At 38.5% G+C, this 15,654-nt stretch overlaps 1 protein-coding gene across 1 annotated transcript; it reads left to right on the forward strand.

Annotated features, from left to right (window-relative positions):
- The first annotated feature begins 1,959 nt into the window (after positions 1-1,959).
- Positions 1,960-15,139, forward strand: slc1a3a (solute carrier family 1 member 3a). The gene is made up of 10 exons (XM_030737499.1): positions 1,960-2,106; positions 2,572-2,890; positions 3,843-3,980; positions 9,608-9,812; positions 10,117-10,159; positions 11,236-11,504; positions 11,584-11,817; positions 12,121-12,315; positions 12,609-12,743; positions 13,349-15,139. Exons 2-10 carry the CDS (start codon positions 2,710-2,712, stop codon positions 13,554-13,556), a joined length of 1,608 nt encoding a protein of 535 aa, XP_030593359.1. The 5' UTR covers positions 1,960-2,106; positions 2,572-2,709; the 3' UTR covers positions 13,557-15,139.
- Positions 15,140-15,654: the final 515 nt, after the last annotated feature.

Below are 15,654 nucleotides of genomic sequence, written 5' to 3' on the forward strand. Positions count from 1 at the left end.
CAAAAAAAAAACCCTGCTGATTTTGTCAGGTACCAGTTAGGATCCTTTTTCAGATTTCACTGATTTTATGTGGGATGACCACTTGTAAGATTAAGTCTTTGAAAAGGATTGTTGTGCCACCATGATGTCTTTTCATCAGTCTCTCTTCACCTAAATAAATGTAGCATTAATATGCATTAATATGGTGTGATTTACCTGTGCTGACAAGACAGCCACAGACAATGCCAGTCTGTGAAGACTTCAGACTGAAGTGTAGAGTGGATCTGTTCAGTGTTCCTGAGGCCCAGGGGATGACAAAGGAAGATCATAACAGCACGGATGAACTTTCTCTGCATTTTAGATGTAATTGTATGTTTCTTCCAAAGTAATAATAGTTATTATGGTATTCTAGTAGGAGTCTAATGTCACCAATAACTCTGCACTTTTCTATCTGATCCATTATATTATGAATAAATGTTACAGTCTAAAAATATCTTCAAGTATTTGCTCTCTGACTACAAACATCACGATCGGCATTGTGTGCACACATGATTGAATCTGGACTAAAAAAAGTTCACTTTCATCCTGAGGGGAACATAATTTCCAGTAGGTAGTGTCTCAGTCTGTACCACTGTCATTTCATCAAAAAACTTTAAAAAAATAATCTGCAAATTCTGGCCCAGTGAGTTAGTTTGCAAATGTCCTTAGTGGCATTAGATCTGTAGAAATCAAAGTAACAAAATGCAAATTATTTTTCTGGTACATTTAATGATACTGTAATAATGCACAGATATTTCAAATAAGGACTTTCTTATATTAAAGAATTTATACAAAAAGGGGCCTAGTCTGGTTCACTGTATGAAATATCTGAGTGCTGAATTTGGTGTTGAATTACTCCAACCAAATGTTAAAAAAAAAAATCCAGACCATCTGGATGAATGCTTGGCAAGGGAAATGTTTTTCATGACCACATTGAGTGACTTCTGCCTTAGATTCAAGGCTGCAAATTCAATTGCACGTATCATGATATCTGGGAACAAACAAAGTGGCAGACATGATACAATTTCACCAAGGTCACATGACGAATGCGGTGCAGTGGGTGAGTGTGTTTGTGTGGAGTGACGGCCGAAACATTTCAAAACATGCATGGATTTCCTCACTGTGAGCCAGAAGGGACACACTGACACACATTTTCATAGATACACAGCACAAACTGGACTCTAAATTCCTAAATTTCACTGCCAAAGTAAAGTTCACGTCATTACTCTCAAACCACTGTGTCTCCTGTGGTAAATCTTAGGTTTACGTAACAGTAGCACTGCAGTCAGCTCATTTATAAAAACACTATTTGCAGACTGTTTCTTTAATAACTTGAAGTTGAGCTCCACTTGTGCGACTGCCACTTGGTAAATATTTACCTTCTCTTTTTTTACCTTAACAAACTAGAAACTTCACGTTTTCATAAAGAAAAGGCAGCCAAGTGGACTTTGTATTCTATGAAAAAATGCGCAATGTAGAAAACACAGAAAAAAAAAAAGAGACAGAGAGAAAGACTGACTATTGTGTCTATTGGAAATGTGCCAATAAGAAATGTGTGAATAGGTAATCCACTTCCACAGTGTTTGATGGATGGGGCACTTTTATTTCTCTGTTGACTCATTCGCCACAGGAATCTCCAATCAGGCTGAACTTATCAAGCGTGAAAAACCATGTGAATGAGAGGCTGACAGAGACAGAAGGAAACAAGAAGGTTCTTTCTCTGTTTCCTGCTTGGAAAGCTCATTATTCCTCAAGCTCCCCTCAACTGAAAGCACCCTCCTTTACCTAACTTCATTTTTTTTTCACTATATGAGTGACTAGCTAGTTTTTCTTCTACTATAGCACCGCCTCCATTCTCTCACTGGCTCTTTCATTCCCTCAGTTCCACCACTCCTCCCTCCTTTCCTTTCCTTTCTCCTCCCCTCTCCTTTTTCTCCCCTGTTTCTCTTCATTGCTGGTTGTTCACGTCAGCCAGCTGAAAGCCAAAGAGCTTCTCTGTCTGCATCCCACTGATCAAGCTTTAAGACAGAACTTTCCCCTGAAAAACTGAGACTTTACTCCAAAGGAAGTATTCACTTGAGTGTAAAGGTACAGAAACAGCTTCTACTTTTAGTATTTTATTGTTTGATGTGTCTGCAGATGCATTTAACCATCTGACCAGAGGCATTTGTGTATGTGTGTGTGTGTGCATGTGTGGGAAACTGCACACATGTGCTGTAGTTAGAGCGTGCATAAGAGGAAGTTTGCACATTGCAGCACATGGACTTGTCACTCATAAGAAAGCATGTTTTTACAGAAGGGTTAAAATGTTTTTTTTTGTGGGATGCTGCTGCGTAATTATTACTGTCATCTGTCAGAGGTTGTAATAAGATATTAATGATTTTTTTAATGTCACTTAAATGTATGTTGTATATATGCTGTAGTGGTTTTAACTCAAAGTATGGTAAAGTCACAGACCTCTATTATCTGACTGAAGTAAATGCATGATTGTCTAATCGTCATAGGTTTCTTTTTGGTGTAGCTTTTAAAATATTTTCATCCCCTCTCCACCAGGCAACTCATAATTCAAAGGAAAGGTGTGACAGTGAAGAGCAACGGAGCAAGTGACTCATTCACACCTTTAAGGTGACAGTCGGGTGGAGTTCAAGATTTCCCACAGTCAGAACCAAGCTAAAGAGTTCATTTGTAGCTATGACTCAAAGCAACAACGAGAACCCGCAGAAGGCTGGGGGTCTCCACCAAATCCGGGCGAGGATCCAGTCCCGATCACTGATAGCTAAGAAGAGAGTGGAGAACATCACAAAAGATGATGTGAAGGGATTTTTTATTAGAAATGCCTTTGTGATCCTCACCATTGCTGCAGTTGTTATTGGTAAGTGGAAAACGTTTTGAGGGGGAATGTATTTTAACTTCAGGCACTTTTTAGTTAAAGGATAAATAAGTTAATGTAAAACTACGAGATTACTGGAGTACTCTTTGCACCTTTCTTCTCTGTCACTACATACCCCTCCTCTCTTCAAACTTGTAAAGAAGAGTGCGGCACATTTTATGCATCACCCCAATAATTCATCAATCTGGTGTGACCAATAGCTTCATGTTGTACTGAAAAAGGAGAGAGAATAAAAACAAACTCTGCCAATGAAAGAATAGCAGGAACTAGCAACTGGCCTTTAACTGACCCTTTAACTGACCTTTGGCATCAAGCCAAAGGTCAGGTCTGTGCTCTAACCTCTGACTCTTACCCAGTAGGAAGTAAGCTAGGCCCGCCCGCTGCCTGGACATCTGCAGCCCTGCTAGAATTACACCATGCCTTGACAAACACATTTGATTGATTATTAAACTCTGGATATTCTTCAGTTCAGGCTGCAGGGTCAGCCACCTGGGCTTATTGGCGGATTACTGCTGGAGTGAACAAACAGATTTCACTGACACAGAAGACAAAAACACACACATTTTAACAAGAAAATCTAATTAAAAAAATGAATTAAAGCAGGAGTGGCAGGCATTGCAAAATCACTGGAGAATTCTGCAGCCTCTTAAAGGCACCACTTCAATTCAGCCCTGTCCAAAAACAAGCAGTTGTTAGTGTGTACTATATACATTCACTTTTAACACTATAGCTCTACCTCTTTTGGGAGGTATTGTTATAGCCTACTATTAATTTTAACACATAGTAATGATATATTTATTCATCTCTTGGTGTTTAATCTGGATGATGAATTAAGATGATGATGAATTAAGATTATTAAGATGATGTTGACATGGAAATTTAAAATGGTCAAATTGAATTTCTACTTTGCTTGTGCTTCTGATCCAAACTGCAGGTATAATCCTGGGATTTGCCCTGCGGCCATATAACATGTCTTACCGGGACATTAAATTCTTCTCTTTTCCTGGAGAACTGCTGATGAGAATGCTTCAGATGCTAGTGCTGCCCCTGCTGGTTTCCAGTCTCATTACAGGTATGGGTATCAAAACATTTTAGTGCCATCAGGACACCAAGAGCTACATTTGCATCTCAATGAAAAATACCGATTTACAATAATATATACTCACCGTCAGTAGTATGTTTTATTCTTGTTTCAGTCACTTAACCCTGTGAGTGCATAAACCTAACCCTAACTCTGTGCTATTAGATTTTTGAAAATTGTTCTCCAACATTTTGTCAATCAGGTGACAAAAAAAAAAAAAAGGTTAGGCTTAGGGTTACTTTAAGTCATGATAATGACTTAGACTAGTCATTTATAAACTAATGTCTCAAACCTATCAAATAGAAATGGTTTACTAACTGCATCAGTAATTGCATCATAAAGTTAAACACAGCTGACTATGCTGTACACACCCAAGGCCACTTGTTTTTAATATATTATTACAGTAGGTAAATTGTAGTCACTGACTATTTCTGGTTTAAACATACCTCTCAAAAATGTATGGGTGCTGCCTGTGACCGTGTTCGGTTCTAAATTTACATCAAATAGATAATAACACACAGCGCTTTACTCCTAATATCATAAATACACAGCACTACATTTTGTCTCAGCCACACATTTACAACAGTAATCCTGAGTGCCTGCTCAGCATGTCTCCACAGCTTTCTTCACACTCTGCAACATGGTATCTTGTGTACTGTGATACTGAGACCCTGCTATCCTGTACTGGCTGTGCAGCAAAACATCAGTTTTCACATATAAAAGAGGGGGCCTGACTTTGTTTATATAAGATTTTATGAATATAGATGTAGCTTGTGTTTTCTTTGCAAAAAGCTGATAAGTTATTTGCTGTTTTTTGACTTGCTGACTAAAATGTACCTCATGTGTGGCAGTGTGAGGCAGCTGTTTAGCTGTTGGTTCACCCAATGGCACTTGTTTCTTTAGGCCCCATGGTAGATGTGGTTAGGATGACCTCATGAGAGAGCGAGAGAGAAAGACTCAATCACATGCTTGATCAGTGTAGTAATGGTCTAATCTTGCAACAGCATGTCCACAGCAGGCACATACATTTAGTTTTATTTGCAGCAATTCTGAATTTGCTGAAAGGTTGCCTTTTGTTTCTGCAGCTCACATAAATTTGGCCAAGCGTTACTGAAAAACAAAGACAAATGACACAGAGTTCTCAAGTTTATAATCCAAGCCAGACATACACGGACAGTTACGGCTTCTACTTGTAACAAGTTAAAGAATAAATAGAGTTATGTAGATAGGAGGGCCTAATGTCCAATCGCTGAGCAGTGATTGGAGGGGATCGAAGGGGCCAGTCTCCTGAAGGGATGACATAGACAGCTGTCCGATAATAACCTTCTTTGTGCTTCAGCAGGGCGTAACATCAGCATCCTCTGACATCATGTCACATGACCACAGCAACAGCATGTGGAACTCAACAAAGGGAACTGTTCTGTAACAAAGTCATGAACTAATGCAAGTTATTAAAAACTATAATTTTTGCTTCAAAAACCACAGAAAGTGAAACACTGCATTTCTGCAAATACAATAGCGCACGATGCAATGGTACACTTCATCTGCATGAAGAGATAAACCTAATATTAGCACATGGAAAGCAAATTCCAATGCATTACATGCAGTATAACAATAATTTGTTGACATGTAATTTTTAAAAAATTCACTTCACTTCATTCATACTTTTTATTACAAATACTTTGTTATTGCATTACAAGGCTTTTTTAGAACTCAGTTAAAAGATTGCGTTGGAATCTCCATCTTTTGCATGACAACTAATGCCTGCATGCCACAGCCTTTATATATTTGCATTAAGCGCTATTTATAGAGGACTGATTGCTTTACGTGCTTTATCATGACTTTGAGAATAACATATTGTAGAGCATAGGAGCTGCACAGCCATGGCTTATTTTCTGCAAACATACAGCCCTGTCACGCACTTAATACTGGGTAGACGGATGGTCCTAGCTGAAAAGCACTTGCCTCTGAATTGATCTCATCTAAAAGTGAAGTCAAAAACTTCAACAGTATTTCGAACAACATTTTGTTTTATTTGAAGCAGTTCAGAAATTGCTGAAAGGCTGCCTTTTGTTTCTGCAGCTCACATGAATTTGGAAAACACATAGGAGCTCTAAAAAAATTAAAAAACAATGGACAGCAAGAGGACAGACAGGAAGGAGAATCAGAAATGAAGGATTATGAGAGAAGGGTGCATGTGTTTTACTGACAGAATAAGAAAGAGAGAATGCAGAGAATGCCTATGTTCTTCAAAATTACATTTCCTTCAGTTTCTCTCTCTCTGTAGCTCTCTTTCACATGTACTCCTTTGCTCGCTCCCTCATACAAACACACTTCAAACTAACCTCTCAATCCATATTGTCCTCAGGCATTTCAATGTGAGAGCCAACTCCACCACAGAATATTTATATAGCCAAGAATGGGCTGGATAGGAAAGGGAGACATAGGCAGTAAAAAAAAAAACAGAGGAAGATCAGAGCTTGAAGTGGGGCTTGAATGAAATCTATTTTTAAGTGTGTCAGGATGAAAGTGTAATTTCGCAAGTATCTGGTGAATGAAAACACTGAAATAAAGTCCAAGAATACCAACGCTGGTCTCATAAAAAGGTTTTGCAGCATTATTTTCCTCCTCTGCACATCATCAAAAACACACAAAAACGATGAGCACTGTCATGTGCACAGATAAGACTTTTAACTAGAAGAAATGAAGAGGCATTGAAATGTACAGGACCTCATCAGCCAAACTGCAAGTTTAATGACATAAATCTAAATATGAAATCTTCCTTTCTAGGAAGGTACAGCCAGTATTTCCTGTGCTAAAAGATCACACACCCCAGCTGATTTTCAGCATATTTGTTTTCTTTAAGGAAAGCTTCACACCGAGAAGCTGTAATAAAAAAAAAAAGAAAAGAAAAAGGATCACTGTTATTTAACCTCTTATAGTTATACCCACTAATATGCAGAAGTATTGACTGACCTTTGGCTCACAGGTGAAGTCTGCTGGAACTGTGGAGTTAGCGTTTAGGGCTGACCTCTTGGAATTGCCATGTCCTGTGTTTCAACTTTCTCCCCAAAGCAGGCCCACTTTTGTATTTGATGAACATTCCCCATATGAAAAAAGAACGTCATTGTCCTTGGCCTCCCTCAGTCTATTATTCTTTTGAAAAGATGGAATTGGTAAGGCTGTGTCCACTGTTGCCTGGACAACAGGCTGGAGATTATTGTGTATGTGTGGGGCTGACTAAGTCAACAAGTTTTCCCAGGGCTGTCAGAAAGGGAATGGGGCAAAGCAAGAGAAGGGGCTTGACTGGGAGGGAAAGGGTGGCAATGAAAAAGGACTGAAGCAATAAGACCAGTGTCCAAAAAAAAAAAAATGGGCAGAGGGAGGCGAGACGGGGGTTTGGAGCGAAGGAAGAGCAGAGGAGGTGTACTGGGGAGCATACTGAAATAAGAGGCGGTGATGGAGGGGTGGCAGAGAAAGGAGGTGAAGAATTTGGGAGAGGAGAATGAGAGAGGGGAACGGTAAGGAGGGAAGGAAGAGGATCAAAAAGAATTGGATAAAAGCCCAAGTCTGGACAAGTTAAGACAAGAGGAACAGAGAGGGCCAGAGCAGGGGTAGTAGGTACACCCACCCACACAAACAGAGACACAATTGTGCTCTTTGTCTGGATGCTAACTGACATAATCCATTTGCTGCCATCTTACCGTAAACCTTAACCACCACAACTAAATGCCAGAGAGCAACCTTTAACCTAACGCTGATCTATACCCAGTTCTAACCTGATACCATGACCAAGTCTTAGCCCTCAAAATAACTTACAAGTGTGTGTCAGCAAGTGAGGACAGACCAAAGTGCCTTCACTTCCAAGTGAATCTCAAACAGGTCCTCTCACACACACTATGGTTTACACAATATCAAAGTGTCACATGCAAAAGAAACACATACATCTCCCATCACACAAAGCTTTCTTTTACTTCCACAGCTCTGAATAAAGATAATGGCCATAATAGGACCTGACACTTTGAAAATACGGCACCACTATCACGCCTATTGAGGCAGCTTGTCAGTTTCTAAATCCAGCTCTCTGAATGGCTGTATTTCTTTTTGCCACCATTATCCCTACAAAGTCTGTTTAATGCTATTAGAACTGTGGAGGACAGTTTAGCCTCCAGGCGCTGTGACTCTCTCACAAATTCTTTCTAGCAGCTGTTAGACTTCAGTTTTTCTACAAAATCGATTCTTTTCTGAGAACCTTTTTTTTTTACTAGTTTCTTTTGCAAGCTCAAAATTGTTTTGTTTTTATTAGAGCTTCAGTGTCAGTGTAATGATATACTGGTGTTGATATAAGCTTCATGGAATCTATAAGCTATAAAAATGAAGAACTAATACTGCATTTAAATAATACTGTATCTATCTGGTTGTTATGTCAGCATAGTAGGTGGCAGTATTACACCTTTACACTGGTTGCTACCTTCTATAAAATGAAGATGGGGGAAAAAAGAAGATGAAAACCAAACACGCTCACTCACAACAATAAAACATACCTTTCGATACGTTGTAGGTTTTGTGTAACTTCACAGTATTCAGCTTTCCGTGCAGGAATGCAAAATTTACTAGACTTAACTTACTGTACAGCAGGAAGCAAAGTCTTTTTTGGTAACTGGATCTTCAGTTGTTTGTTGTGAATCCTGCCTCAACACATTCTTTCAGCAAAAAGTTGTCACATTGTGTTCTCAACTGCTTTCTATGCCTTGGCACTGGTTTGATTTGCCTCATACTTCTTTTTCCCCTCTGTGACACAAACATTTAGCTGCGGTTAAACTGTTTATCTGCAACCCACATCTCAGCACACTGTGTACACACCAAACTAATGGCAGTCAGGACATGTAGAACTTGTCAGTGATAAAGACCGTTCACCAAATGATGCCAACTCTAGTTTATCCCCAACTTATGATTTGTAGTATACTACATGCATTTAAAGTATGTGCAGTCTTGTGTAATATATTTTCTCCTGGGCAGTGTGCATTAGGTGTTGTTTTTTCACCAGCAAAGGTCAGTCAGATTGTGTTTCTTGCTGCTTTTTGTTGGCACAGATAGTCATTCAGATGATCCTGATAGAGACATTTGATCTATAATTACAGCCCCTTTTCCCAAGCTAACCGTATGCTCACAGGGATGGAGTTTTGTGATACATCAATGAAAGCTTCAACTTCTTTGGGCATCATTACTGCATTACCCTTTTTATAGAAGCAACCACAAAAACAGGAACATGCTCTATTATTATAGACTTCACTGTGATATTGATTCATTCTATTTATAATATCGTCTCATTCTTTCTATGCTACTATATATAGACAACAATTATTTTTTGTTATTATTTGTCTCACTGAAAAGCTGGTGTGTATTTAGTAAGAAACCTGTGACTGAAATGAAGTGAGCAGTGAAAGAAATAATGAAATATTACATTCATGAACTCTGCAGTGACTAATTTACATGAAGGAGAGATTACAGCATGAGTCTGTCTGTGTTCCTGGAATTATTAGTAGCCTGAGATTGCATTTATTGGTGGATTTATTGGTAAAACTACAGTCATATGTTTATGATTTATCCCTTCACAGGTATTGCTGCTCTGGACAGCCGTGCTTCTGGTAAAATGGGTATGAGAGCAGTGGTCTATTACACCGTTACAACCGTCATTGCTGTTTTCATCGGTATTGTCATGGTGCTCATTATTCACCCTGGGAAAGGATCAAAGGATGAGTTCTCCAAGCAGCAGCAGATAGAGCAGGTCAGCGCTGCTGATGCCTTTCTGGATCTTATCAGGTATACTTTTATGCATTCTGACCAAACAAACATTCTCACAAGATCACTCCAGTACAACGATTGAATCAGCAAAAATGAAAATTCATAGTCCCTTACTAACTGCCCTTTTGATATAGGTCACTGAGATGGAGGTGTTCAGCCTGGGAGAAGGATTTTTAAGTTGTGTTACCTTTGAATGCTGCAAAATGCACAATCACACAATGGCCTTAATATGCATTTTTGATATATTTTTTTAACTGATGTGCATTTGCAGTTTGCAATTTCTTAAATCTAATTTATATACTGATTTTGTTGTGTTTTGCAGGAACATGTTTCCACCTAACCTTGTGGAGGCTTGCACCAAACAGGTAACTCTCCCTCCACATCTTCCCTTTTTTCCTCGACACTGTCTTAAAATGTTCTTTTATTGTCTCACGCAGATGCCTCACATCTGTACCAGGGGGCCGTGTTAGCATTGTTTAAAACTTCCCAGTTAGAAATTCTCTTCACATTGCCGCTGTCATTCTGACCTTTGTCGTTGAAATTAACAGAGGAGTAAAATTCAATAATTAACTCCTACTTCGGCATCCTCATAAAAACACATCAGACATATGTTGTTTATCTCAGTCTCTGCCAAGGTGGAGATTGTAAGAAGTTTTTTACACAGTGATTTTTTTTTTTTATTCTCATGGAACCCTAATGATTAAATCATTCTTTAGTGCCAGCACATCACCCAGCCAAGCTCTTGTCTTGCCTTGTTCTGTCCTGTCTTGTAATGTCATTTTACTTCCATATTTGAAGACAATTTAGGGACACAGACTTACATTTAGGGATTGTGAAAATTTTGTGTGCCATCTGCGAAGGTTTTTTTTTTTTTTTTTTTTTGAGTAGTTCCCTGTATTTGGTTAGGTCTTGCTGTTTTAGCAAGATCTACAAAGGTCAATCTACTGATCTGACCATAGAACCTCTGCTCTGGCATCTTCTATTTGGGAGGTCTGAAGGATCAGACAGATGTCCCGTCTGTGTTCCTTTATCTGAAAGGAAAAGTAAACCTAGAAGGGCATGTGAAAGACTAGTGGTGGAGGTAAACTTCAGAACTGGGTGACTTACATTTGCTAATATTTTGTCTACATTTTATGAAGCCTGTCTACAGCAAATTTATCTATATTTTATACTTTACATCTGCATCATCTGACATGTTATTCCAGTGAAATCCTGGACTTCCATATCACGCTGATGCCATACAGAGGTGGAAACCTTAACCAACTGTATTCTGAAAGTGCTCATTTTTAAATTACATATTACACATCCCTTTCACAGTAATTTATAATAATTTAATCATTCTCTTTAATAACTTAATCACTTTTAATTACTTTTTCCAGATATTTAGAAGCTACTTCCAGTCACTATTTGAGAGCTTTCTTCTTCCTTTTGTATGCTCCAGTTCAAGACACAATACGCCAAGAGAATAGTCCATGTGACGATGACAGTAAACGACACATTATTTGCACCAAATGGTAGCCAGGAAATAACTCGGGAGGAGATGATCCCTGTGCCAGGATCAGTAAATGGAATCAATGCACTTGGGCTGGTGGTGTTCTCTATATGCTTTGGTCTCATTATCGGGAACATGAGAGAACAGGGACAACCTCTAAAGGATTTCTTTGACTGCCTCAATGAGGCCATCATGAGGCTGGTTGCCATAATAATGTGGTAAGTAGCAGGAAGGATATTTATAAGATGGGTGAATGAAATGTTTCACTTACAAATTATAACACCCATCTATCCTCAGGTATGCCCCTATTGGTATTTTGTTCCTGATTGCTGGTAAGATTGTGGAAATGGATGACATTTCAGCCATGGGTGGCCAGCTGGGCATGTATACAATTACAGTCATTTGTGGCCTGCTCGTCCATGCCATTTTTGTCCTGCCCACCCTCTACTTCGTCATCACCAGGAAGAACCCCTTTGTGTTCATTGGTGGGCTGTTGCAGGCACTCATCACTGCTCTAGGAACATCCTCCAGGTATGTGATTGAGTCAAGTTTAAAAAACAAGAAATCACAGAAATACAAGAAGTTTTAAAATGATCTGCTCCTAAGTGCTCTGCACTCTTTAACTAAAGATTGACTAAATATATAAAAATGCACGATACCAGTGGCCATGCTGGTCCCAGACCAGTTGAAAATAAAGCTCAGTAACTTTTATTATCATATCAATCAGCATTAATTAAAAAAAATGCAACTATGACAGAATTAATAGTAGCAGATGAGAAGTGTTGATAAGCACTTAATGCTCACCTCAGTCTCTCTCTCTCTGTCCTCTCTCAGCTCTGCCACATTGCCAATCACTTTCAAATGCCTGGAGGAGAACAACAAGGTGGACAAACGTGTAACCCGCTTTGTGCTCCCTGTCGGTGCCACCATAAACATGGACGGCACTGCTCTGTATGAAGCCTTGGCAGCCATCTTTATCGCTCAGGTCAATGATTATCAACTTAACTTTGGACAGATTCTCACCATCAGGTATGTGCTGTGTGCTGCACTACCATCCCAGATTGTGCCCCTTAGACATTTATGTAACAAGCAATAATTTTCCTATGGCTAGTATTTCTATTACATTTTCATTTATGCATGGTATTTCTTAGCGGCTAGCCTGGCTATTTGCACAGGGATGGGTGCAAAGTAGTACTGCAGCTAAGCATATAAATTTAAGTGACCCTCCTCAGTGCTATTACCAAGGAATGACTAAGAGGTCATTATGGGGACAGAAACAAAATTTTCAGGTAATTCTCTGCATCTGCGTTTATTTATTTCAGTATCACAGCTACGGCAGCCAGTATTGGAGCAGCTGGAATCCCTCAAGCAGGACTGGTTACCATGATTATAGTGCTAACATCTGTAGGCCTTCCCACAGATGACATCTCACTGATCATTGCCGTTGACTGGTTCCTGTAAGTATTGGTTATATATTGCTAAAAGAAAAGAAAAACTCAGTTGTTTTGTGCAATCCATACAAAAGAAGCCTAAGCCAGGCTTTTTCACAAAGTAGTTGTGAAGCTGCATCACTCACTGTACAAACTGGAAATAGTCTAGTTTTAGGGAGGAACAAGGAGGATTTAATCTTAAGGAAATAAAATGTAGTGCTGCACTGTAGTATGAATTCAATCAATTTTGACCCAGCAGAAATTTCTGTTATGCCTCACACTCTTGATTGGAGGAGGATAACAGCCCAGCTTCCAGAAATGCTCCCTTCACATTCCATGTTCCTTGATCCATCTGGTTTTGATTCAATCCACAACCATCTCATGTGGAAACCCCCCCCACACACACACACAAAAAATTTTTTTTAAATCTACTGGCTGCATTTGTGTGGTGTGCAAACAGCCTAAAAAATTTGGCTTTCAGTTTTATAGTAATATTTTTTATAAACACATCATGTGGCTTGAATTTGAGACATATTCAGTTTATTTTTATTAAGCTTTGCATATTTTGTCATGTCTTGCTTTGGTTTGTACTCTCTTGTTTCATCCTCCTGTCCTCACCTGTTTTTCCTCAGGGACCGGTTGCGCACCACCACTAATGTACTTGGAGACTCCATTGGTGCAGGCATAGTGGAACACCTGTCTCGCCATGAGTTGCAGACCAAAGACGCTGAGGTGGGCAACGCTGTAGTGGAGGAGGCAGACAAGAAGCCATACCAGCTCATTGGTCAGGAGAATGAGTATGAGAACGAGCACCCTGTCAACAGCGAGACCAAGATGTAGGGGCAGGATTGAATTTACTGAGCTGCTTTGAACCACATTTTCAACTCTCAAAGTCTTTTTGAATTTTAAAGTTTTCATCTCATGAGATTGTATGATTAAAATGATTTACAGCTAGAATATATTTCAGCCAAGTGAGTTTCACTAATGTGTGAGGCTTCCCTCACACTCCACAGACTTGAAGTGATTAGTAGCTTTGTGCTATTTCTAACAGTACTTTATGCAATGCCATAGGGTGGCAGCTGTTTGCTATTAAGAATGAAAAACAGAGCCCAGTGGTCCGTGGTGTGCATGTTATCCAACTTGCCCCAGAACTGTGATGACTAACCTTACCCACTAGAGGCCAGTATTGCTGTAAATCTTAAAGCCACAGTGAAGCAGCCCCGTACTTGCACACATATTTTCTGGCTTTAATTTTTTTTTTTTTTTTTTTTAGTGGTTTCATTTATGAGAAATGTATGTGAAATGGTAGTAAAAATCTATCTAGAGACTGACATCATATGCACATGGACTGAGTGGCCAACTTCTTTCAAATTATTTGGAGGAAAAAGGGCTATTACAAACTTCTGTGCAGTCATTTATGGCTTTATTTTTTTTAATTATCATTGTACAGATTTCAGCCAAATGAATGATATGATCTACTATAAGTCACACATGGATCCTCCCTTATTTGTCCAAAGCAGTATGTGCTGCCAAGCAAACAAAACTCTAAGAATGCATTTTTTTTTTTTACAAACCAACTCCTTAAACCAGTCACTACAATCACAAATAGTGACATACCAAAACTACTCAGCTATGCTTTTCCCCTTTAAATCTGCTTTGCTGCAGATTAGAACTTTAGTTCATTAGATTTTTACCAAAAAAAGACCATTTTCCAAATTTCTCAACAGTTTAACAGCAACCAACACAACACAGTGCTGTTTCAATAGAAAGATATTAATAATAAAAAATAATTAGCAGAAGCAAATCTGCTTGGTGTGAAATATTTGTTACAAGAAATTAGTTAAATAGTAGGTTTGATGTAAAATTGTCATATTTCACTAGAAAATATTACAATTATCTTTTCTGAATTCAGCTTGCTTTAGAAAGTTAAATTTATACTTATTTCCTTTGATTTAATAGAGATCTAACAGCTTTTATTTCAGTCTTTTAGTTTAGCTTTACATTTGAACTAATTCAATATATATGACAAAAACAATACATAGTAGTTTCTTTGTATAAAAGATTCATCCGAATATAATGTAATTGTATAGGCAAATGTAGATGTAAATGTGTAAATTAATTGTAGGTTGAAATGGCAAAAGGTTACTTGAGGATTGTAAATGTGAAGATGCTGTAACCATGCTCTTACCACACTAACAATCCCTCTAGGTCCCCTTACAATGCAAAAGGTGCCTGATCAAAGGACCAAATGTTTTCCTTTACACACCTGAGGAAAATGAATAGATCATTTGTTTACAGTTGCTGGTGTCTCTCTCAATATGATTGTTTCTCTTTATTCACAGGTACACACACACACACACACACAAACACATACACACACATGCACGCAGAAGACTTAATGATAGTTGTAGTTTTATCTTGTATGGATTTTTTTTTTTGAATAAAAAATAAAATCATTGGTTGTGTGTTTATTGTTTTTGTTTTTTTATCGTGATCATTAAAAATACCAAATAATCGGTGAATTTTTAGATTCTAAGATTTTATGTATGAGGACATAATTTTAAAAAATCATGACAAAACATGACATATTACAATGTCATTATTTAATTAATAAATAAAGCCAAAATGCAGAAGAAACTTTTGAAAACTTAAGTACACCCTTACAGCTTCTATAAGAATTAAGAGGGAAAGTAGCAACCAGGGAGCTGCTAATCAATTGAACTTGGTTAATTGGTCATCAGCAAATGTGATCACCTCTATAACAGCAGAAGTTTTGTCAGTTTGCTGGTATGGAGCATTGATGTGTGTGTTAACACAATGCCAAGGAAGGAAGAGATCGGCAATGATCGTAGAGGAGCAATTATTGCTGCTGCCCATCAAGGTGAGAAGGGTTATAAGACCATTTCCACAAAATCTGAACTCCATCCTTCTACAGTGA

This window comes from Archocentrus centrarchus, chromosome 9 (genome assembly GCF_007364275.1).
Source record: "Archocentrus centrarchus isolate MPI-CPG fArcCen1 chromosome 9, fArcCen1, whole genome shotgun sequence".
NCBI lineage: Eukaryota > Metazoa > Chordata > Actinopteri > Cichliformes > Cichlidae > Archocentrus > Archocentrus centrarchus.